This window comes from Sinohyriopsis cumingii, chromosome 16 (genome assembly GCF_028554795.1).
Source record: "Sinohyriopsis cumingii isolate HCF-2022 chromosome 16, ASM2855479v2, whole genome shotgun sequence".
NCBI classification, from domain to species: domain Eukaryota; kingdom Metazoa; phylum Mollusca; class Bivalvia; order Unionida; family Unionidae; genus Sinohyriopsis; species Sinohyriopsis cumingii.
Window position 1 is genome coordinate 6,195,643 of NC_142976.1, and position 27,689 is coordinate 6,223,331.

A 27,689-nucleotide genomic window follows, 5' to 3' on the forward strand; every position below is an offset into this window, starting at 1 on the left:
ATAAAATTGTGTTGTTCAGATTACTGACAAAATTATGAAATTATCCTGTTCACAGAATAGACGTGAAATTATAGAATTATGATGTTCACATGACAGACATGAAAATGCCCTGTAGGGACAAAATGTCAAGGAATGAAACTGAAATATGATATTACATCCTCTCTGCTGAAGAAAGCCAATGGAATCTTACATTCTTGCAGATGAAGTTTGAAGTATCATCAAAATGTATCATCAAACCCAAAACTATTAGTTGCACAACGATAATTTCTGGACCAAGTGTCATGGAAACAACTAAAATAGCTCTGAACTATGGAATACTTGAATCTTCCAGTACGTCATGGTACAAATACCACTATATACGTGCATGTCTTCTCACAAACAAGGACCTAGTTTAACAATTAAAAACTGTTCCTTGCCTAAAATGTCTGTATGATGTATGATCAGATAAGAATTTATATACAACAGGAATAAATTATACAGGATTATAAGCTGGAATCATTTAAGTCATTTCTTATATACAATATTAATAATTCATACCAGCTTGTTGCTTCAAACGAAATTATGACTGTAAACTGAAAAAAGCACTATTAAATCTGACTTTTTTTAATGTTTGACATTTGACTGGCATAATGGCAATAGAGGGATTATAATCCAACACAGCAAAATACAGTTTGACACAGATTATAATGAATATGATTAATACACAGTCTGACACAGATTATAATGAATATGATTAATACACAGTCTGACACAGATTATAATGAATATGATTAATACAGTCTGACACAGGTTATAATGAATATGATTAATACAGTCTGACACAGATTATAATGAATATGATTAATACACAGTCTGACACAGATTATAAAAAAAAGAATGAATATGATTATTACATACCTCTAGAGCGTAAGATGTAAATTGTTGTGACAAGGTATCACACTAGGTCCATAACTGAAAATTCTAAATTTGTATTTGAACCATGGATGAGTTAGTTGAATTTATAATGCCAACAATTCACACAGAAAGTTTGTAAGTAGTGTGAGTAATGCTACATATGTTGTTATAGTACTATGTATATTTAACTAGTATTGTGTGATTGACCTTTTTCCATAATAGAGGGCAAGGTTTGGGCCTACCTGACAATGTTGTTTTTCTTTTTAGTGTCAACAACATAATAAAGCTAGATGCATTTTCATAGTTTGATCAAACCTTGGCATAAACATTTAGTAATGTTGTATGCATAATTGCAACAGTTGGGCAACAGGATCATATTATATTCACATTAAAATACAATACAATGGCAACTTTGTGCACACAATTCCATCACAAGGGATTATACACTAAAACAAGGTCACTATGACATACTTTGTAGTAGTAGGCAAATAAAGGTTAAATGTTGATGTTCTCTATTTCAGATATCCACTGCTGAGTATGCAGCATCCTCATCTGTCCTCAAGCTGAAAAAGGTTATTTTAATAAGGTTACATAATTATGCTTGACCTAGTATCTTTAATGTAGTAGTATCAACAAATATTGCAGTTGTTTTTTCATCAGTAAGTAACTGACAATAAAGGTTCAACCTAAATTGGTCTTTGTGATTTTCTGGTCTTGTGGGCAATCCTGACTCAATTGTTGGGACCGGGGATGAAACACAGATCTGGCTTTGTTGTTGTGACTTTGAATAGAGCACAGATGCAAACTAAGTTTCATTTGCTAACAAGTCTCTGATGCTGAGAATAGTTGATGTAACTATCTGACCTTTTGGCATCAGCATCCACACATGTAATTTAGCATGCATATAGCCTCAGTGTCTACAGCTCATCCATCCTTTCTTCCTAGGTCCTTGGCAACAGTTTCGGTTTTTCATAACACCTGTTTCAGTAGGTAGGAGATAAGAAGACAAACATTGTACATATGTGTAAAATATTAGTTAAGTATTGTGCTCTGGTATTGGTATGCTGTATACATACTGTTATATCTGGAATCATGAAACATAGTGATGCATTTTGATGAATACTGTGTCCTAAATACAAAAATAGATTGCCATGGTCCTATCTCATTCTTGGAGACTTTAGTATATTTGTATTTTAAGTGTATTTCTCAAGCTTTGTTCATGCTAGAATCATTAATTTGATGGCAAAAAAGTGAAAAACTGGCAAAAAAATTATTTTTATATCATTTTAGTCATTTTAGTCTCAATTTTCAATTTATTTTCTGCATGATAATTAGTGTTTACAGTGGCTACAGGAGAAGAGTAAAAATTTCATAAAGGTGAGCTGTATTATTGTTCATTGCACTTGAGTTTTATTTCTTGAAAAACCCACATTATTGGAAATAGATGACATAACAGTCAATTTTCTAACACTGGCAGCTTTGTCACAGTTTGCGAAGGTCCTAAACTCCATGATAGGTTCTCACCATACCCTGGTATGGAGCTAAGATGATTCATTTTTTTTTCTCCTTCATGTCAAGGTCTCATAGAAAATGTGTTATAATTTTGGTTACAGCTTTTTTCTTCATGTGTTTAATATTTCCTACACCTCTTGATAGGTTTTATTCATAATGTTGATATAAATTTAATCTAAAAATTCTGACAGTATGGATTCCATGATTCTTCCTGTGAAGATAGCAGCGATTTGCATTTGCACAAACTTTGGATGTCCTATTTCTAATTGGCTGTCTTATCTCTGTCTGTTTAGCATTCATCCAATACACAAATAATATTTCTAATTGGCTATCTTATCTCTGTCTGTTTAGGATTCATCCAATACACAAATAATATTTCTAATTGGCTATCTTATCTCTGTATGTTTAGGATTCATCCAATACACAAATAATTTATGCTATGAGATCACTAACAAAAAGTTTAATTATTCTTAGTTTCATTGACTGTAAATGGCTGTAGTAGGTAAATGTATTCATTCTAGAATTAGTTATAATCTAATTAATTTAGCAGACCAACATGTGACTTACTGCTCAATGTATAACTAAGAATGCTGCTGTGTATCATTTTATGCATTTACAATTAAGAAACAATAAGTACTAAGTATGTCATTTGAAAGCTTTAAAAATAGTCATATATCCATGTGCAGTTTTTCCCATCCTGCCTCATTTTCCCGTTCTGCCTTGCTGGGATATTGTCCAATAGTGACATGATGTTCTTTCGATAGCACATCACACTTATAGTGAGCTGGTAGGTCTCTGTGGTAGAGGGTAAATTAAACTTTAACAATGAAGGTCAAATATCAGGGACAAACCATTACCATATATACTTGCCTATAAGTTGGGTGTAACTGCAAAGTTCATGGAACTAGACCTGCCATCACATAATGCACTGGCAGATCTGGGTCTGTGCAGCTTGTTAGGTGTAATCAGTAGAACCAACAAAATAGATCCAGATCTGCAGCTGCATTATGCTACAGCAGAGCAGGATCTTTCTTGTTTGCAGTTTGACTCAATGTATAAGCAAGTATATACAATATTCAAAGAAAGGTATATGTTGGGAAGTGAATCGCTATAGTATGACACAGTTATTGAAATGACAGAACAACAGAAAACATGCATGGACAAATAATAGCATGTTGTGAAGGCTAAAGATTTCACATTTCACTGACTTCACATTTTCTTTTGAAAATCTTGCATAGACAAAACTTAATGTAGTGAACTGTAGTCACAATCTTTTACACACAAAACAATATAGTCAGCTATTATCTTAAAACATACCTACACATAACTTTATATAATCGTTTATGATCACAAATCTTCCATACAAAAAAGTCATTGTATTGTCAATTATAGTCTTAAATCTTGCATGCACAAAACTTTATATAACGAACGTCAGCCATAAATTGAACTTAAATCACAAACCTTGCATACACAAAACTTTATATAATGAACTTCAGCCATAAATCGAACTTAAATCACAAATCTTGCATACACAAAATTTTATATTATCAACTTTGGTTACAATTCTTCCATGTATATAACCATATACTGTTACCTAAAGTCACAAATAATTCCTGTCTCAGCTTTAGAGTTTGAACTTGAGATTGCAGAAATGTGAAGCATGTAGCCTAATCTCAACATGTGTGCAAGAACAAGTCTTGTGTATTTGTACACATACAGTAATATTGCATATTGGCTGGATATGTTTATTGTTTTCAAGTACATATATATGCTTGGATTTGCATTCTTGTATACATGCATGCCTATTTGTTATTTCAGCATTGGCCAAACCTTTTGTTTAAAGTTCAAGTACCTGCATCATTATTCCTGTCATCAGCAGTAAACTGGTGGATTGGTATTTGTGTGAAACTTTTGATCTTTCTTATATAATAACAGGTTGTGACAGATGGGGACTTGGAGGCCCTGAGGATGGCCATAGAACATCTAGAAGGGAATCCAGAACACCTGCCAGACAGTTTACCGCAGGTTTGGTAACATTCACAAAACCTTAACTAATATGGTCTTTTAAAATATAGATTTAGACCGTGGAAGTTTAAATTATGATGATGTTATTCAGTATTTAAGTCATAAAGTTTATTTTCATTGCAGGGATAAATTTACATAAATTAGATGAGGAATAATGTAATCATGACCATTTACTTGTCAGCTTATAAGACCTGTAATTATATCACTGTATGGAAGAAATAAGAAATAATGTAAAAAACAACAATTACATGTCAGTATGTTGGCAATTATAATATCGCCATTTGTAGGAAAATAAGGATTACTTGGCTATGTTCTGGATAAACTTTTAAAGTACCTATCATTGTTCAGACATTTGTCATCTACAAATTTGCATGTGTTTGTGTTGAAGGTGTAGAAACTCCTATAAAGTACAGAATAGCACTTTCTACAGTTAGGGCATCATGGTATTTGAATGTTTTAAATTAAAATGATTTCTGACCAACATTTTATTATCCCTTCACTTTTGTAACAAGTGTCGTGCAATTGCAGTCCAATTCTGTAACCACTTCTGAGCCACAGAGTAAACTTTCACAAGACTTTGTGGTCATGTTGCCTTGGTGACCATCTGTAAGAGTGGTGTCCATCGTTGCTTCCACCCCTGGGAGGTGGTAACCATCTGCAGTAGGGGTGTCCTTTTTTGGGCTCCACCCATGGGGACCCTATAGACAGTTAAACCATTGGCAGTAAGGGTGTCCTTCTTGGGATTCCACCCATGGTCTTTAACATCCATCCCTGGGATCCCTGGGAGATAGATACCTTCTGAAATATGGGTGTCCTTAATGGCATACACACTTGGCTCCCTTGGTGATGCTTAATTATCAGATGTGCTGAAAATTACAACTACAGTGACATTTTCAAACATGATATGACCCAACTTAAAATAGGCAAACGTGAAAGAAAGATACACCATGTATATGACAAAAGATTTTGCTTTATGACTCCTAGGTTTGCAAAATCTAAAGTTTTATGCTGTCCATTTTTGCTGGAAACTCTTTATGCATTATCTTTCAGAATAAACCTGCACTTCCAATCAAGAGAATTTCACCACCATCATCAACTTATTCATCTTCACATCGGAAATCTAAATCACCCAGAAGTTTGCATCATTCAGCTTCAACTGGGAGACTGTCACCATTATCAGTTGAAATTCATACAAGTCCATCACTTCTTCAACCTTATTTTCCTCAGAAGTCACAGCAACTTAGTTTTCACCAGTCCATGGATGACATCAGGTGATCTAATGCAGAGAATCTATCTTGAAATCTCAAAGTGTAGAAATAATTCAGACATTTAGATTTTATGCCAGTTGTTTATGTTCCAAAAACATGATATGCCATATGCATCACGTTGAAGGTGGTTGTAGCAGGATGCTCTCAAAAGCAAAATCTCCTGACTGCATAAAGCATAAAATCAGCAGATTGTACACTGACTAAATTTCAGACACTGAATGGAGAGGTGTATTTCATATGTTGCATATCAAACTGTAACTTTGAATTCAAAATTTTGAGATATTTTGCAAATTAACATTAGGATCATTACATGATATGAAATTTCAGCTTTGATAATCAAACAATTGCTAATTTGTCACTCCTTCCCTATCGCTAATGTGTGTATCTGCTAATTTGTCACTCCTTCCCTATTGCTAATGTATCTGCTAATTTGTCACTCCTTCCCTATCGCTATAATGTATCTGCTAATTTGTCACTCCTTCCCTATCGCTAATGTGTGTATCTGCTAATTTGTCACTCCTTCCCTATTACTAATGTGTGTATCTGCTAATTTGTCACTCCTTCCCTGTTGCTAATGTGTGTATCTGCTAATTTGTCACTCCTTCCCTATCGCTAATGTGTGTAGCTGCTGAATAATTGCATTTGCATCAGTTGATAAATGAAGGGAAGATTTCTTTTGGTCTGAACATAATCATGTGATCAGACCCAATTGCATTTATTTTTGTATAAACTTTACGGAAAACTACTTTATACTAACTTATATAAATAGAGTCACCTGCAAAGTAACTAATGTAAAAACTGAACTGGAAGGCATACACATTAATTCACAATTTTAAAATGAAATGAAAATGGTGGGTTTATATTTTATTTAGTCAAAAGAATAAACTGATTTGACAGAATCAGATAACAGATCTTTGCTGTTTTTCTGAATATAAATAATTCTTTATTTTACCTGATTTGACTAGATTTAAAAGAGAAAAGCTGGGAAACTCAAATTCTGCGAAGAACAGTGGGATTACAGCTTTTTCACTGAATCCTGTAACCATTTACTGAAGTCAGAATTTCAACTAGCATGGAAATGGGTTTTTGTGTGACTTCTTCCTGTGGACTCATATCACTGCATACAATTTACTAATAAATAATACCCATAACTAATACATCTTCAAACCATCTTAATCATTTTGCCAACATTACACAACATAACAGGTACATATGTTCTAAATGCAGACTAGCTTGCACACTGAGATATAATCCTCTCTCACACACACTCTCTCTCTCTCTCTTGTTCACTAATAACAAAAATCTTTTTGAGTACTTTTATTTTAATTGTAATTAGATTCTTGAAATAAGAACAGAATGAGACAGAAAAGATGTGTTTACTTGTACGTTTGTACTGTTAGGTTTTTGAATAGTGTGTGTTCCATAGAACTTGTTCGGGTACGATCCCTTTATTTTTTGTACAAGGTCAGTACCACAAAATGATAATTATTTATTTTACACATAATTTTTCGTACACTGAAATTAATAATTATTTTTTCGTGTATGAAAAATTACATGAAATACGGTAAGAGGTGACCAGACAGCAGAAAGGGTTTCTATTCCTTCTTGTTTGCTATGATCCCAGGTCTCAGCCAATAGCTACAGGGTCCACTCACCTGCTTTCCTCCTTAAATACTCCACCTGGGCCCATCTCCCCTTCAGGGCTTCCATAGTTTTGGAATTGAATGTATGGACACTATTTACCATATCCTTGCATTCCAGTCTTTTCTTAGCCACCTTCTTTAGCTGTCTTTCTTATTATTATTACGTTGTTGTTGTTATAGGGTTTAATGCCATTTTTCAGCACAGGATACACTATACATGGTGGCCAGTATTAATGGTGGAGAAAGAACCCGGGAAAACCCCAGAAAGAACCACCGACCCACGAGAAGCTACCGGCAAGCTTTCTCACATATCCACACTGGCCGAGCCCAAGACTCAAACCCACACAGACAGAGGCGAGATGGCAGTGATCCGTGATGGAGAGCGCTTTAGACTACTCGGCCACTCGGGGCCCCTTTCTTATTATGACATTGCTGGATGGGCATGGGGACCTCTTTTGGTTTCTTCCTTTGGCCATTATGATTCCACTCTCAGAGCTATCGCCTGAGGGTGATGGGTGCAATTATAGCTAATTTAAGATAGTTATTTCACATCCTCCAGTATTTTGATGACTGTTTGATGCAGCACCAGCCTTAGCAAACATGGGGCCTGATTTGGATCATTTTGGCAAGGCCCTCTGTGAGCATGGCATTTTGGAAATAAAGTTTAAAACAAGTTTTATATGAGATATTAAACTTAGAAAATGTTCCCATCACTTTAAAATTACTTTCTCTCTATAGATACATTTATAAAAATTATTAACATGCATTGCCCCTGTAAGCACCAGGCCTGATTGGATTAGATGTACCCTTCTGAGGGATAGGTCTCTCTTACGGGAGATGATGAAATGTCTATGGATCTGATTCCATATCAGAATTTCATTACATGGAGATGAATATTTTGACCCATCAAAGAACAGTCAATCTTCCTCTTGACTGATTCTCACGATGACTGAATGAGAAGACTTTCTTGTCTGATTGTCTCTACCATTCTCTCCCGGGGATTTTAAATGCAGCAGTAGACTTCATTCCCCAGTGGCAAGGTTTCATGTACAGTCCTGCAAGTTCTTGTTTTTAGCAGAGTGGAAACCTCACATTGATCCTTTCTGGTTGGATCCCCTTATGAACAATTAAGTTTCATCACCAACCGAAAAATTTCAGACAGTTTCTGATCCAAGTTCCATTTCACGCCCTGGAACCTCACTCCTTCCTCTACATTAATGCCTCAGATTCAGCTGGGTGAGGTCACCTAGAGGCTGAAAGAGTATGTCCACACTACCTGTGTTCTTGGGAGGAATATTCCCTTCAGATCAACAATCTTGAAATGTAGGAAATTTTACTAGATCTAAGCTAAAAATGTTGAGAAAAACCTGCATGTTCCAAGACCTAAACAATACACTAGGGACTCCTCTTAAGAGACAACAATTAGGAGCTTCTTTCCTTGTTTGCTAGTCAGAGTCAACATCAGTATAAAGGACAAGACACCATTCTTTTTAGATAGGTTTCACTATAATAAAAATGGCTTTTGAGAACTAATTTCATTATCTATTTCTGCTACCGTTGGATTCTCACCAGAACAACTTAAATAGTTCTCTTTATATTATGTCCTAGGGTGGTTGAGTGAGTTTGACACTTGGCTTAGCCAGTATGGATATGTCAAAAGCTTGCCAGTAGCTTCTTGTGGATCTGTGGTTCTTCTCTCAATATTTTCTCAAATTCGTCCTCCACAAAATATACTGTCTTCCATGTACATGATTAACCTTTCATGATAAATGGCATAAAACCAAATAAAACCAAACTTTTATTGAGAGATTGTTAAATAAGAAGGTGATTTCTAGAATATGTAATCATTTCAATCACATTATTATTCATTAATCTTGAGTCCAGAACATAATACGGTGATTTAAAATTTTTTATTTTAGTAGCAGTGCTCAAGAATTTACAAATTATACAGGATGCATGGCCATTCTGACATTTTCAGAGGGGCAGCAGTACAGGCTGAAGGGACTTTTTGGAGAGGGACTACTATATTCAAACATTTATTCTTTTTATCAGGTCAGTAAGTTCACAGAGCAGCTACAAGCCATCCCATCACTTCCATCACAGATCTCTAGTGGATGTTCGATCACCAGACCATCAAAATCACTCACTACTCTATGATATCGAATCATCTTATCAACATAACACTGTAGCAGAAGATTCGCCACATGCATTTCATTTGCGTCATAAGTCATCAGAGAATAGACGTAAATCACATCATCGGAATACAAAATATGTTGATGATGTTCGACCCTCAACATCACATGAGCTTTACTCCACATCAAAACCTGTCCACAACACTGAATACAGACCACCAACTACAGAGCTTTACTCCACATCAAAACCTGTCCACAACACTGAATACAGACCACCAACTACAGAGCTTTACTCCACATCAAAACCTGTCCACAGTTACACTGAATACAGACCACCAACTACAGAGCAGATAGTGGTAGCCCAGGTTCATAGTGTATCCAAGGTAAGGCCATAATGTAGACAAGTCAACATTTTAACAGACAGTATAGTTGCAATGTTATGAAAATACAGTAAATTGTTCATTTTTTGGACTGTGATTTCTTGCCAGCCCAAGAGGTAAGAAGTCTTAAATTGAAAATTCCAACAAAATGCATATGGCTGTTGCTAATTGTGTGTGTTGAATCATGGGAACAGACTATAAGAAAGATTCTTGAAGACTAAATTCAATTCATGACCTTGTAAGTAACTGTGAAAAAGTGTTTTAAGACCCAAAATCTCCATAAACCATAGCACGGTTAAATTGTCTGCAGAGCAATGACAATGAACACAAATATTAAAGGCCCGATTTTGAGTGGATTGAGCTATTTATAGTACACTAACCCAGAAAATAGATGATTTATGGACTGGTAAGCAAGAATGTTGCTCTTTTTTATTATATGTTAATACATTAGTAATCAAGAAAGTTGCTGGTTTTTGATGTTGATACAATTAGTAAGCAAGAATGTTGCTGTTTTTCATTTTATACTTAAGAAAGAAACAAGAAGCATGCAATGCACTTATGTTGATACGGTTGCATTTGTTTGCAACATTGCAATATTGGGATTCTTTCAGCTGGTGGCATGCTCTTCGGGTACATAGTAGTAAGATATGTGTGTCTGTTGATTGTACATTGTACAGTGTAGCAAGAGACATGTACAGTATCTGTTGATAGTACATTGTACTTTGTAGCAAGAGACATGTCTCTGTTGATAGTACATTGTACTGTGTTGCAAGATGTAGCGTTTGATAGTACATTGTACAGAGTATGAAGAGACATGTATCTGTTGATAGTACATTATTGTACAGTGTAGCATTAAGAGACGTGTTGGTTGAGAGTAGATTATTATAATAATAATAATAATAATAATGCTTTATTTATAGAGGGTGACTCATTAGTCAAGGACTATTCTCTCTTGAGGCCGTCTAAGGAGAGTATAACAATGTACATTACATGAAGAGAGCAATAATTACTGTTTATTTTAACATGTTTAGTATTAAATTACAAAATTCCATATCTATTAGAAACACATACATGCTCATGATATCTCTTCTTAAATACTCTGATATTTTCAGCAGATTTTACATGTAGTGGAAACTTATTCCACAGAACTGTACCAGAGTATTGGAAACACTTTTTAAATTGCTCTGTTCATGGTTTTGGTGGTAGGTTTCCATGTGATATTGATCTCAACTGGTATTGTGTTAAAAAAGACCTGAATAAGTCCTGAAAATACTCTGGTGCAGTTCCATGTAGACGTTTATATAAAAAAAAACTGCCTTGTGAAAATCTATCCTGTCATATATTGTGAACCATTTGAGTTCTGTAAATAATGTTTTTGAGGGATGATCAATAGATGCATCTAAAATTACATGTGCTGCTCATTTCTGAAGTTTATAAATCCTGTCTTGCTCAGATATAGCACAGTTTCCCCATACATTAGAACAATAATTCATTGTTGGAAGAATGTATGACTTGTAGTATAGATTGCGAGTTTCCATAGTTAAATATTTCTTGATTCTGCTGAGAAGGGCAATTTTGGTTGACAGTGTTGTACAAAGCTTATCAATATGGTCATTCCATAATAAATTATTATCTACAGACACGCCTACAAGCCTTTCATGTTTGACATTTTCTAATGGATGATCATTTATTGCAAGAGATAGCTTTGGGTTCCCTGACTTGTGTAGCTTTTGTGATGTCCCCAAAATCATACATTTTGTTTTGCCTTCATTAATTACCATCCTATTTTGTTGTGCCCAGTTTTGGACTCTAATAAGGTCTGAGTTTAATCTCATTTGGATAACTTCAGTATCAGAACTAGATGTATACAAGGTTGCATCATCTGCAAAATATCTGTATTTGTGGATTAATTATTTAATGGAAGATCACTGATATAGATAAGGAAGAGTAGAGGGCCCAGAACTGAGCCTTGAGGGACCCCTGAACAAATAGTGCAAGTTTGAGAGCTAATATTGCCAATGCTTACTTGTTGAGACCTTTGGTTTAGGTATGATCTAAACCAGTTTAAAGAAGGATTGTTGAACCTGTAACAGTTCAACTTTTGCAGCAGAATTTCATGATCAACAAGATCATAGGCTTTCTTGAAGTCAAGGAAAACAATCCCAGTCATATGTCCATTATCCATTTCCTTCAGCCAAAGATCAATTAATTTGGTAAGTTCTGTTTGGCACGAGTGGTACTTCCTAAATCCTGATTGTGCTTTATGAAATAGAGAGTATCTTTCAAAAAATGTATAGACCTGAATGGCTACATGCTTTTCAAATAGTTTTGACAATACAGGTAGAATTGATATTGGTCTGTAATTTCCTGGATCCTCCTTTTCTTCTTTCTTAAAGATAGGTGTAACCTTTGCACATTTCAGAGTTTCTGGAAAACTACCACTCATTATACTTAAGTTTATGATATGCGTTAGTGACTTTGTTATTACTGGTGCAGCAATTTAAATATTTATAGACTTCATGGACCAATACCATCCAATCCAGAGGATTTATTAATATTCAAAATGTAGCAAGAGACATGTATCTGTTGATAGTACATTATTATACAGTGTAGCAAGAGAATGTATATGTTGATAGTACATTATTGTACAGTGTAGCAAGAGATATGTATCTGTTGATAATACATTATTGTACAGTGTAGCAAGAGACATGTATCTGTTGATAGTACATTATTGTACAGTGTAGCAAGAGACATGTATCTGTTGATAGTACATTATTGTACAGTGTAGCAAGAGACATGTATCTGTTGATAGTACATTATTGTACAGTGTAGCAAGAGATATGTATCTGTTGATAATACATTATTGTACAGTGTAGCAGGAGAATGTATATGTTGATAGTACATTATTGTACAGTGTAGCAAGACATGTATCTGTTGATAGTACATAATTGTACAGAGTAGCAAGAGACATGTATCCATTGAAAGTACATTATTGTACAGTGTACCAAGAGACATGTATCTGTTGATGGTACACAGTTTGTATAATGTAGGAAGAGACAAGTATCTGAGCTATACTAAGTGGCAAGGGTTGCAACAAAATTTTCATAAACATGCATCACGTTTCATTGCTCCCATCATGAATATAGCAGGAGCATATATCATTAAGCATGTCTGTCCATCCCATAAACATTTACATCCATCCCAAAATTCTTATCTGAGCATCTACTCCATTGTGTTTTATGACTAAGTTGAGATTTGATAGACATAACTGAAACAAGGTGAACATGTGCATATCATTTTTTCATCATGGTTTGATTTTTCCCCCAAATTTATGCTTCATTTTTGTTGTTAAATGTATCTGATATGTGATCATTTTTGTGTTTCCCACACCCTTTTTAATGTTTAAAAGAATTGTTCAGAAACTAGGCAGACACAATTGACCGTATGTAAATAAATATGTACATGTTGTTTTGCAATCATGCACATATAAGTTGTTTCAGAGTTATTCCCCTTAGGTATTATATATGTATACTATGAGGATTCTTGTACATGTGGTTTTGTCATGATGTTGCAGAGTTATTCCCCTTTGGTATTAATTAATATATGTGTGAGTGTGTGTGTGTCTGCTGTATTTGCTGGCCTATAAGACAATACTTTTTGACCAGAAAATCTTAGTTTCGTCTTATACTCCAGATTGACTTATATAATATGGATTATGTCATCTGAATCACTTTATTGTATTTTTCATATGGAATATAATTCTCCAAGAGTACAAAAAATAATCTGTAAAACATATTTCATTTTAGGGAAGAGATCATGTATGAAAAATATAGGATCCCATACTGAATATTTTAAACAGTTACGTGATTGTCAGCATTAATAATTAACACAGATCAGATGTAATTGCATAAAGCAGCATGCACCAGTAATGTACATTGTTTGTAATATATGTTGTTTAAATTTAATTACATATATGTGCATTAGAATTTACATGTTAGAAGATGAATAACCTAATGATCAAATAAAATGCATGCCCCACTGAGACAGACAGACAGACAGAAATGTTTTTGCAATTGTAAATCTATATTGTTCATTTACCTGATGACTTACTCATTTACAAGTGCAATACCATATTCCATTATCAATTAATACCACTAGGTGAGCAATTCCTTCTAGTTTTTGTTTCCACTTCCATTATGAAAAGAATCACATGGGTTTGTAGTGGTATTTACATGCTAATTAAATATGCTACACTTGTATTCAGTCATTCCAAGCTAACACCCGTTTGAGGTCATGATTTGGCAGATCAGATAAGATTAGCGAGACTGCCAGTAGGGAAATGTGGATACCTATGGGTATTATGAACACCTTACCATATAATGAAAGGAAATGCCAGGTGGTTACTAGTGTAAATTTCTCAGCTAATAATATTTTTTAACTTGCTGACAGAACCGACAGCAATTTAAAGTACATCTAGCATGAGTGAAGATCAAAAACAGTTGCCTCCTATGTAAAGGAAGACTACATGCCCTTTAAACAAAATCTTATTTATTGAGAATGGAGAGGTCATTATACTTGCAAAGAAAATAAAACAGCATGCAAAATGGTCATTCTTGGGACTTAACCTAATGGAGACTATATGGATTTAACATTGTGAATATTTAAACCCTGAAGAAGTATGGCATGTATTTTCATAGTTTACATTTACTCTTTCATTTATTTATGTTTTCTCTTTTTGACAAAAGCATCAGCAACATGGGGGCAATAAGGTAAATTTAACAAAACATGAAGAGCTGAACTCTCTCACTCTCTCTTTCTCTCTCTCTCTCTCTCTCTCTCTCTCTCTCTCTCTCTTATATATCGAATCATATTTTATTTTGATCACAAGGTGCAAAAAGAAAAATGTGACGGAATACATATGCATCCTTCTCTCTGTTTCTCCCCCCCCCAAAAAAAGAACAATCGGAAAAAGCATTTTAGTATTAATGATGCAATTTCCCTATTGATGGTAATCTGAAATAGCATACAGTGATACTTTTAATATTTATGAAACTGAAAGTTATTATATTTAATTCCACACAGCATCGCAAGTTTTATCCTATCTGTAACTCAATATATTTTTGGGTCAGAGTCATTATATGTAGCTAAAAGTACATAATACATTTTAAATACTTTGTGTGAAACAAATTAGGTACTTTTAGTTACATTTATTAAGCCTTTGTGGAATGAAGTGAAAAATATAATCTGAGGTATTGATATGGCCTCGTCTTATACTCAGGATTGACTTATATATGAATGAAGGATGGAAAATTTGCCAAATTTGCTGATTTGACTTATACTCGCCATTGACTTACAGGTCGGCAAATACAATATGATGATTTTAGTTCGTATGGTTTTGTCATCATGCTCAGATGAGTATCTACCAGAGTTATTCCCCTTTGGTATTAAATGTATATATTGTATATGATGATTCTTGTGCATGTGGTTTTTGTCGTCATGCTTACATGAGTATTTTCCAGAGTTACAGTTGCCGTGAAACTTGGCAGACATGATTGACATGAAAGAAACATGCATATCATGATGCTATCGTATTCAGGTGAATTGTTCCAGAGTTATGCCCCCTTTATTACTAGATGTATATACTGTATAATTTTTGTATGTGGATCTAGTTGCACAACTTTTGGTGAATTCCCCTAAAACTTGGGTGTACTTTGATTTATGCTGATGATGCAGGGAACATGTTGCATTAGCCATTTTTTTAAAGTAATTTTTTAAAGATAAGAAGAACATAATGCAGTGTTTTGAGCAGCACTTTAGTTTTTCTTCTTAGCTTACTTTTTGCACAATCTCCTATTTTACCCTGATTTTTTCAAAATCCTTAAAAATAGAAACTTGCAAATTGGAATACAGAAAAAATACATACTGGCTGCTTCCAGCACATGACACTACTTTGCTTCAAGGAAAAATAAAAATGTGGACAAATAGGCAAACATTACATTATATTACTAATATCAGGTAAACAAAGAATCACTCATGTAAGATGTTTGATGTCATTTTGAATGTGGTGAGTCATTCTGTCATGTGAGTATATTGCAAAACCAGGACTGTGACTGCATTTGTTAGAACAAGTAAAGTCCATAAAACAGTGACCCACAGGACTTAAATGAGCTAGTAAATATATGTAAATATACATATTGTCCAGTATGTATGGAAATGATAAGTGGTCATGAAATGGTTGTATGTCATTTTTTAAAACTATACTGACTTAAGTTATTACCAGGGATTTAAAAGTTCTAATAGCTCATGCTGGGCATTTGTTTCCCTCAAAATTAGCATGGCAACCAGATATTTAAGAAAATTAATATAAAACCATTGCAAGGAGGTACAAAAAGTTGTCATGAATAAGAAAAAACATTGATATACTTAATGATTAAATGTACTGTTAAACAAATTTTCATTTTTGCTCTATAATTTCATGTTCTTGAATTTTGATGTTGCCTTTCATACTTCATAAGTTTTGTCTCAAACTATGTATTTATACAATTATTTTTTTTTTTCCAAAAGCTGTAGAATTTCACATAGCATTATATCATATGGCTCTAATGTTTTGAAAATTAATTGCTAATTTACAACAAGCAGACCGCTCTGGTGGCCATGACCTCCCACATCCAAGGCGGACGCTCTAACTACTGGGCCACTGGAGCGGTGCTCTGGAACAAGTATTGAGATAGAGGATTTTGCTTAGTCCAGGGGATCATCTTTCACACCTCTTTTATATTGTGCTTTGTGGCTACAAAGTGTACAAACAATTGCATGCGATACATATGGTGATCTTTTATGTTTGTTTTTGGACAATTAGTAAACAGTCATTGGAGCTCATATGACAGTCATGTCCAGACAATATGGCCATTTTTGTATCTGTTTGTTACATACATAGACTGGTCCATTAAATAAATACTTCACAATAGGACCATGAGTGAATTATGTATAGGACTAGTTGCTTTTAAAAGCTACTGGACTGCTGGTCAATAGGAGTTTTGGGTCTGTTCCAGACACTGGATGTATGCCCCTTTATATTTTAACCTATTCTGAAAGTTATTAAAATACATGCATCTTGTCCCAGTTATTGCTGTTTTCCTTGTACCACTCTTTCAAATGGAAAGGAGACATCATCATCCAAACATACAGACATCATCATCAAACAATGTTACACGAAAAGTTTATAGCATTCCAGTTGACCATCAGTGTTCAGCCCTATCAGTTTGCATATATTTTCTTGCATGAAAATGTGAAACAAACTTATGGAGCACAGCCTGATTTATAAATCTCTAAAGTTTATGTTGGACATACCTACCCAATAGAATTACACCATTTTGTATTTTATTACAGTATTTAATATGATTGCTTTTTTATAACTGAAATTCAGGGTTTATAGTGAAAACAGTTCTATAAATTCGATGAAAAATAGTGAAAGCTAACAAGGTGTCTATCCTTGATGCCTCAAGATTAGGAAAACATCAAAAATGGTATTCACAACTTTGATTGACAGAAACACCTGCAGGCAGCATCAGTACCTTTTAGCAGTCCCCAGGCCAGTGATGACAGTGGTGTGGAGGTCAATGGAATTGGAGGATATGAGACACATCTTCCCCTTGATAGGTATGTGACCCTCTTTACCAAGTTTGACCAAAGTAAAAAACAGTGATAATCACAATTATGCGTAATAATATAGTCTGTTCAATTCATGTAGACATTGTTGTCACGCAGCATGTAGACATATTAGCTCTTCAAATTTTTTTGTAATGACTTTTTTCTGCATCAAGCCCATGTTTTTGACACTCCTTTGTTTATGTCAGAATCAGAGTGCAACAAAGTGAACACTATAGCATTAAAAAGGAACATTGAACAGTATAGCATTAAAAAGGAACATCGAACACTATCACATTAAAATGGAACATTGGACACTATATCATTAAAAAGAGCATTTAACACTATAACATTAAAAAGGAACATTAAATAATCTAGCAATAAGCAGGAAAATGAATGATATCACATTACAAAGGTTTTGACTAAGTTGACCATGAATGTAAGTTTAATTTTCATTCTGATGTGTTAATGTTTTCTCACCAAACAACTCCAAAACAACAGCTGACTAATTCGAAAACATAATGGTCATGTAAGACCACTTTTCGTTTACCTTATAATTTGGGTTCACATATGTAAAGAGTACTGAACCCATCCTCAGAGTTTTGGCATCAATTTCAAAGTATCTGAGTATGGAGATACATAGTGAGCTACAGGTAAATAGGCTTTATCAGGAAAACGATACTTTGTATGGTTCTATTTAAATTGCAAATCAGCTGATCAGGAAAGAGGATACTTTGTACAGTTCTATTTAAATTGCAAATCAGCTGATCAGGAAAACAATTCTTTGTACGGTTCTATTTAAATTGCAAATCAGCTGATCAGGAAAGAAGATACTTTGTACAGTTCTGCTTAAAGTGTATATCAACTGATCAGGAAAGAGAATACTTTGTGCAGTTCTATTTAAATTGTAAACCAGGAAGGTTTAATATTCTTTGAAAATTGCTATTTAAATTGCAATCTCTTATACATTTTATTTTTACTTCTTACATGATGTTAATTTCCATCTGAATATGATTGTACACATACAGCAAAGTAATCATAATTCCTCTGAATGTTCTGGATTTGAAAATTATGACGGCAGGTATTCCCTCATTGATATGGTCAAAAATGGGTAATGTTCGAACTAAGTCAAGATTTAGTGAAGTAAACAATGTAAGACTTGTTACAAAGACAAACAGTTTTCATTTGTTACAAAGACAAACAGTTTTCTCATATTTGGTTAGTTTTTCAGTTTTACGTTTTAAAAATTAGCGTGAATCGTGCAAATACTGCATCCTAGAATAAAACATGCATTCATTGATATAAGTTATTCTCATAAGGCAATGACTGTTTGAAATGATTAAGTGACTTTAGACCATTAAATACAGCTAATTTCCTTTATTAATCAAAATTTGGGTTGAGTTATAGGGCATCACAATGCCAAATTCAGTAAATAAAACAGAAACACATTGTGGATTTTCCACATTCTATCTAAATTGATGGAGATGCATTACCAAGTCATTGTTCTCAGGGTGTGTTCTTGTTCCTTGCCAGTACTTTATTTGGACTGCACAGAAATTTTGCATATATCAGTTTTGCATGTTTTGGTTCATGGCAGTTGCAGACTCTGATTCAGTCTGAGGTGTAGTTTTGCATATGACAAATGTAGCATTATCTTAAGTTTGTGTAGTTGTCAACTATGTCTTGTTTTATGTAGACAGTTTTAGACTTTGTTAAGGTATATGAACACAGTATAATGTTGCACATGTGGCCTGCATGAAACATTGCCTGAGACTTTGTAAAGATGAATGAATATGATATAATGACACACATGTGGTCCACTTTAAATATTCTCAGCATGTTTTTTAATGTTTTCTAATTTCATGGTGTTTGTTTTTGTAATCATAGCATTATATATTTTTTATCTTATAGGTGTTGTCTAATGTAAAGTGCTTAGAGCTTCTAAAGATTAGGTGCTATACAAAGTCATCATTATTATTATTATTATTATTATTATTATTATTATAATCACTACCTGAGATTTGGTGGTGCTCTACCATTTCAAATTTTGTATAGGGTTAGATTTTTAAAGAAAATGAATTTCCCAGGTTTTCCTCATTGGTTATACTGGCTGTTTAAAAAAGACCTTTTAATCTTTGGTATCGTTAAAAGAACTTATAAAAATTTTTATTATGGTGTATGATTTGATTGATGGCTGTAATATGAACTTGGCCTTACTTCAGGTTTGCACATCTGTAACATAAAAAACTGCTAGCACCGCTTGATCATTTTTACTTCCTGGACTTTGGAGGTACATGTAAATTCTAAAAAGAGGAGATAACTTTTTTTATATTTATATATTTGGTAATTCTTTAATTGTATTTACAGAAGCTGGTATTATCTAGTCTGGCAAAATTCATTTTCCTTACCATAATAACTGCTAAAGATAGAGTACTTTAGACTAATTCAAGCTTAATTTGTAGTAGCACATGGAAGCAGTCATTTGGTTAGCTGTGTGCTTAGATCATGTACAGTTTCCACAAGTACAATATCCAAAGGAATTTCAGCCACAATACGTGAAAGTAACATAGGTGTATGCCAACATTCTCTCCATTGTGCATGTTGCAAATGCAAACAACTTCACCTTACACCTGTCACTCTTTCAGAAGTTCCCTATTATCATTAGAGCTACCTTTTGCAAAGATGCATGAACATGATGTAATATATCATACATGTGGCCTGCATCAAACACTACCAGGGACTTTGTTATTAATAGTTTAGCCATCAAGTACTGTACTTTTCTCCCCAAGGTTTCTGTGTGATCCTGTATGTGTGAGTTCCTTAACAGTCAATCTTTCTATCCTTATTTCTTCTCACAGGGTTGAAAAAGAGGATGTAGCATGGTATGTGTGGCATCTGCTGTTTTATTGTTATAGTACTGTTTCTGTAAATTCATTAACTTGTTCCTTAATCTCATGATCTTGCTGGCAGTTATTGCATCCCAACATACTTTTCATCTCTCTTTCTGTTATATACTATCATTAATGAACTTGTAATGGTCTTATTTTGTAATTTTGCATTAATTTGCATTTCTGTGTTTGCACTTTGTTTATTAACATTACTGGTTTTCAGTTACATAATTAATGCATTATTTCCAGTTTTATCTGTACATTTTTATATTTCAAGAACAAAATGTAAATTGTTTTGACACAAGCGTATTAATCAGTAGATGTTTAGAAAATACATGAAGGCTTAACTATGATGCAGAGTTGACATAATACATTGAGATTTGTTTCCTATAAATGATTGAGAAAGAAGGATCAAAATATAAAAGCTCTTAATTGCTCTTAATTCAGGTCTTTCCAAGGGAACTTTTCTTTCAGGAGGAAAAGGTTTGATTTATTATCAAATCACTCAGTATATTTAATGTTTATGCCTCAGTTTTCACTTGGGTTGCACAAAATATCACACTGACCCCATGGCATGCATTACATTAGTGTCTCACTATATACATTGTAGTTGTATCACAAGATTGTATCACTAGTGTGAATACAGTTTTAGTTGAATTACATTAAAATTGTCTTTATTATGAGCACATTTTTTGTTGTATTACATTATGACTGTCTCACTAGTTTGGAAACAGCTTTAGTTGTATTACATTGGGATTGTCTTATTACTGTGAAAACAGTTTTGGGTTAATGTTACATTTATTGTCTCATTAGTTTGAAAACATTTGTTTGTTATATTAAGATTATCTCAGGCATAAGAGTACAGATTGTGTTGTATTAAGATCATCTCACTAACATGAAACCAATATTCTAATTGTATTACATTTGAATTGTCTGACTAGTGTGACAAGAGTTTTGTATTACATTTGGATTGTCTGACTAGTGTGACAACAGTTTTGTATTACATTTGGATTGTCTGACTAGTGTGACAACAGTTTTGTATTACATTTGTTTTGTCTGACTAGTGTGACAGCAGTTTTGTATTACATTTGGATTGTTGCACTAGTGTGGCAATAGTTTTTTTTAATATATTAAGTTGTCTCACTAGAGAGAAAAAGTGTTTGTTATGTTAAGAATGTCTTACTAGATTGAATACAATTTCATGTTGTATTAGGATTGTCTCACCAATATACAAATAATATTATTTTAATTGTATTACAGATAATGTCTGACTAATGTAAAATCAGTTTTAGGTGTATTATGTTATGATTGACTTATGTAAAAGCAGTTATAGGCATATTACAGTACCTTTGTCTAACTTGTGTAAAAACAGGTTTTGGCATGTTACATTTGAATTATCTAAAAAGTGTGAAACCAAGTTCAGGCATATTCCATGAGGAATGTTTCACAAGTTTGTAAACAGTATTTGGTGTATTACATTAGGATTGTTTAACTGGTGTGAAAATGGTGTTGACATTAGGATTGTCTAACAGGTGTGAACACAGTTTTGTACATATTACATTAGGATTGTTTACCATGTGAAAACACTGGTTTGTCTGGTATGAAAGCACTTTGTATACGTGTATTAGGATTTTTTTAACTGTGTGAAAATGGTGTTAGTTTTTTTACATTAGGATTGTCTAACCGTTATGAAATCAGTGTTATGTGTATTAAATTAGGATTGTGTAACTGTTGTGAAATCACTGTTATGTGCATTGAATTAGGATTTTCTAACAGATGTGAAATCTGTGTTATGTGAAATAAATTAGGATTGTCTAATAGATGTGAAATAAGTGTTGTGTGTATTAAATTAAGATTGTCTAACAGATGTGAAAACAGTTTTTGCATATTGCATCAGGACTGTATCACAAGTTTGTAAACAGTTTTAGATTATTACATTAGGATTGCCAACTGATGTGAAAACAGTTTTTGTTGTATTACATTATGATTGTCTATACATGTGAAACATTAGGATTGCCAACTGATGTGAAAACAGTTTTGGTGTATTACATTAGAATTTTCTAACTGGTATGAAGATAATTATATATGTGTTACATTAGGAAAGTACCATAATGTTTTTTTGGATTCAATTTTAATTGCCTGGCTGGTTTGAAAACAGGTATTGATGTATTATGATTGTCTTACTGGTATGAAAACAGTTTAGATGTGTTTCATAAGGATTGTCTAACATGTGTGAAAACAGCTATGTGTGTATCACATTAGGATTATATCTCAAGTGTGAAAACAGTTTTAGGCGTATTAGAATTGTCTAACTGGTGTTAAAACATTTAAGGTGTATTTCATTAGCACTGTATAACTGGTGTGATAATAGTTTAGGTGTGTTACATTATCATTATCTAACATGTGTGAAAACAGTTTTGGACAGATTTCATTAGGACTGTATAAAAAAGCTTAGGCATATTACATTACTTTTTTTTATCAAAGGTGTAAAAACAGCTGGATATTTATTAAATTAGGATTGTATCAGAAGTGATAGCAATTTTAGGTGTATCAAATTAGAATTCTATAACTTGTGTGAAAACAGTTTTAATTGTATTATATTAGGATTGTCCAACATGTATAAAAACAGTTTGGGGCAGATTATGTTAGGACTGTCTAACTGGTATGAATACAGGTTTATGTTTATTACATTAAAATGTCTAAGATGTGTAAAAACAGTTTTATGCAGATTACATTAGGATTATCTAACAGTGTGAAAACAGTTTTAGTCATATTCCATTAAGATTGTCTGGCTGGTCTAATTGTCTATACATGTGAAAAAAGTTGTAGAGTATTACATTAGGATTGTCTATGCATGTCAAAACAGTTTTAGATTATTACATTAGGATTGTCTATACATTCAAAAACAGTTTTAGGCATATTACATTATAATTTTCTAACTGGTACAAAATTAGTTTAGGTGTGTTACATTAGCATTATCTAAGAGGTATGAAAGCCATTTTTGGCATATTTCTGTTGTACATATCATAAATTAAACTTGCATCACAAGTGTGAAGACAGTTTTAGGTGTAATAGGATTGTCAAATGTGTGAAATTAGTTTTAGGCATTACATTAGGATTGTCAGATGTGTGAAATCAGTTTTAGGTATTACATTAGGATTGTCAAATGTGTGAAATCAGTTTTAGGTATATTACATTAGGATTGTCAAATGTGTGAAATCAGTTTTAGGTATTACATTAGGATTGTCAAATGTGTGAAATCAGTTTTAGGTATTACATTAGGATTGTCAAATGTGTGAAATCAGTTTTAGGTATTACATTAGGATTGTCAAATGTGTGAAATCAGTTTTAGGTATATTACATTAGGATTGTCAAATGTGTGAAATCAGTTTTAGGTATATTACATTAGGATTGTCAAATGTGTGAAATCAGTTTTAGGTATATTATATTAGGATTGTCAAATGTGTGAAATCAGTTTTAGGTATATTACATTAGGATTGTCTAACTGGTGTGAAAATAGGTTTTAGTCATATTACATTAGGATTGTATCACAAGTGTGAAAACAATTTTAGATGTATGACATTAGCATTGTCTTAATGGTGTTACAACATTTTTAGTCATATTCCATTTGGATTGTATAACTTGTATGAAAACAGGTGTGACAACATTTTTAGTCATATTCCATTTGGATTGTATAACTTGTATTAAAATAGGTGTGCATTAGGATTGGCAAGTGTGAATTCTTTTTAGGAATATTACATTTCGATTGTTTAACTGGAGTGAAAACAGTTTTAGGTGTATTACATTAGGTTTGTATCGCAAGTGCCAAAAAAATTAATATTTTACTTTAGGACTGTCTAAATGGTATGAATACAGTTTTATATGTATTATATTAGGATTGTCTAACATGTGTGAATACATTTTTAGGTTTACTACATTAGGGCAGGTGCAAAAACTTGTGGAATAATATTGCACTGAGATACACAATATTTTCTTACAGCAATTTTGTGTTTCCCTCCATTTAATCTAGGGTGGGTTTGTACATATATGTATTGGTGTACTGGCCTTAAATATATGCAGTAATGTTAGATTTCTATTGATTATTTGTTTTTTAAAAGAATTACATATAAATCACCCTTACCTCGTTACCAAGTGTGATCATACAAGAATTGGTATGCATTTGTATGTGAATTTTGTTGAAAATAGTTGTCGTATTCAGCAGTTATTACAAGCAATTATATCATATGCTGCAGTTATTAGTTATTAATGGTATGCCATATTCAGCAGTTAATACAAGCAATTATACCATATTATATAGTTATTAGTTATTGTTGGTATGTTATATTCAACAGTTATTACTAGTAATTATACCATATGCTACAGTGATTAGTTATTACTGGTATATCATATTTCAGTTATTAGTTTTTACTTTTATATCATATTCAGCAGTTAAAACTTGTTATTATACAATATGCTGTAGATACTAGTTGTTACTGGTATATCATATTCAACAGTTATAACTTGTTATTATAACATATGCTATACATATTAGTTATTACTGGTATATCAAATCCTGCAGTTATTACCAGTTTTTATATCTTATGCTACAGTTATTAGTTATTACTAGTTAATCATATTCAGCAGTTAATTACTGGTATATCATATTCAGCAGTTAATCACTGGTATATCATATTCAGCAGTTAATTACTGGTATATCATATTCAGCAGTTAATCACTGGTATATCATATTCAGCAGTTAGTTACTGGTATATCATATTCAGCAGTTAATCACTGGTATATCATATTCAGCAGTTAATTACTGGTATATCATATTTAGTAATTACTTACTGGTATATCATATTTAGCAGTTGTTAATAATTATATAATATGCTTCAGGGAATGAATCTTTTTTGTATGCAAGTGACATACATACTGAACTCCCATCTTATATAGTAAAAATGTTTTAAAATTATGTGTAGTGTATTTGTCTCAGCAGCTGGTTGAAATAGCATGTATTTCACCAGCTCTTACACCTGATGCTCATAGTTGTCATTACATCACACATCAAGACAATGCATTCATTTTGTAGTTGTAGCCTGATAATTTATATGGAACTGATGACCAGTAAACATTATGAAGCAGACTACTGTCTCAATAACATTACCTTTATATCTAGATTACTTTATCCTGACAGTAACCTTTGTGTTTCTGTCATTTTTTAAATGTATCCAATACCCATTCTTTCCAGATGATTTGTCATGTTTTGAATTTTTTTCAAAGCTAGATCTTTAAATCGTTGTCCAATAATAGTATAAGCAGCTGTAGAACAAATTTGCAGGTCAGTTTCCCTGGCCAGCTAATAGTTAGTTTCCCTAGCCAGCTTATAGTCTGTCTTCTTGGCCAGCTTATAGTAGGGGACAGACTGTACTTCATATGTCACAAATCATTGGCACAGTGTCTGATCGGTTTACTTGTATTAAATTTGACTTTATAAAAAAGTGTATGCAGAAAATAAGTGCAAACATGCCTTCCAGTATTTCTGTGACAAAAATAAATGCATTAACTCTGATGGTTAAAAGAAAGTGGAAGGCCTAAACTTGCTGTTGCACTGATTGTTTTATTAACTGCTGTTTAGTACAAATATTTATTGTTCTAATTTTGACTGCTGCTTTTTTCTTCCTGAGTAAATGTCTGTTGTATGTTATTAAATCAGGTTGGTAAGTGTAAATCTCAAAACTTAAAAAGATGTACCATAATCGAACAATTCGTGATTGTTATATTATAAGCACATATAAAAATTAAAACATCTGACCCTTCACAGATTTAAAATATGTATGTCAAGTCCAGCTGCAAACTGAAACTGCAAGCAGCATAGACCTTGATCTGTCACTGCATAATGTGCTGGCCTATCAGGGTCTATGTAGTGTGTTTTACTGATTACTCCTCACCAACTGCAGTGACCCAGACATGCCAGTTCATTATGAAGTGGTAGATCTGAGTCTATGCAGTTTGCTGATGGGTTTGACTTATAATTGAGGATATTGAGTAAGGGTTTATGCTTGTTATCCAGATTTTGCAGTACTTGTAATAAGTAAATACCCAAGTGACTGAGCAATTAATGAAAGGATAATTGAGAACAGTTATGATTTCAAATCAAGAAAATGATGATAATGGTTTTGTTTTTACCTATCAGGGTAACAATATCACAGGACAGACCAGTTGATATTGGAGAGGAACTTGAGAGGAGATCATATGTGGAACCTATCACCTTCTACACAGGAGAGGCAGAGATATTTGAAATTGCAAGCCCAGGGGAGGTTCATGACAGTGATGTAGATGATGCTAATTCAGACACAATGACCTATCCACTGCAGCTGACATTTGATGGCCACACGTTGACAGTGAGTAGATTGTGTCAATGTTCATTGTATGGCTTCATCAACATGAACATGACATATTAAATTTTGAGAAATATCTCACAAAAAAAAAACCATTTCCCCATATTAAACTATTTTCTAGTTACATTTATAGATATCAGCAGTAAAATGATTGACATGTAGCACATCAGTGTCTCTCAATCCTAATGACCATGCATTCTGACACATAATATATCAATCTCACTCACTCCAATTGACCATGCCTTGTGACATGCAGCACATAATCTGTGAGACCAAATGACCATGCATTCTGACATATAGCACATCAGTGTCTCTCAATCCTAATGACCATGCATTCTGACACACAACATATCAATCTCCATCACTCCAATTGTGATATGCAGCACATAATCTGTGAGACCCAATGATCATGCCATCTGACATGTTGCACATCAATCTCTATCAATCCTAATAATAATAATAATAATAATAATAATAATAATAATAATAATGCTTTATTTATTGAGGATGACTCATTAGTCAAGGACTATTCTCCCTTGAGGCCCTCTTACGAAGAGTATAACAATGCACATTATATGAAGATAGCAATAATTACTATTTATTTTAACATGTTTAGTATTAAAATACTAAATTCCATTATCTATTAGAAACACATACATGCTCATGATATCTCTTCTTAAATACTCTAATATTTTCAGCAGATTTCACATGTAGTGGAAGCTAATGACCTTGCCTTGTGACATGCAGCAGATCAATCTCTGTCACTCCTAATGGCCATGCCTTGTGACATACAATACATCAGTCTGTCAACTCTAATGAGCATGCCTTTTGACATTTATCATATCAGTTTCTTTTAGTCCTAATTGCCATTCCTTGTGACATGTAGTACATCAATCTATCAA

At 33.3% G+C, this 27,689-nt stretch overlaps 1 protein-coding gene across 1 annotated transcript in view; it reads left to right on the plus strand.

The window, feature by feature from the left end:
- The window catches only part of LOC149779871 (whirlin-like), an 87,541-nt gene that overhangs the window by 46,665 nt on the left and 13,187 nt on the right, over positions 1-27,689 (plus strand). Inside the window, exons 9-14 of the mRNA XM_089937313.1 lie at positions 1,416-1,466; positions 4,342-4,431; positions 5,482-5,702; positions 9,395-9,857; positions 17,404-17,513; positions 26,583-26,790. Coding sequence (XP_089793439.1) covers positions 1,416-1,466; positions 4,342-4,431; positions 5,482-5,702; positions 9,395-9,857; positions 17,404-17,513; positions 26,583-26,790 — 1,143 coding nt within the window. The remainder of the gene's footprint in view (positions 1-1,415; positions 1,467-4,341; positions 4,432-5,481; positions 5,703-9,394; positions 9,858-17,403; positions 17,514-26,582; positions 26,791-27,689) is intronic.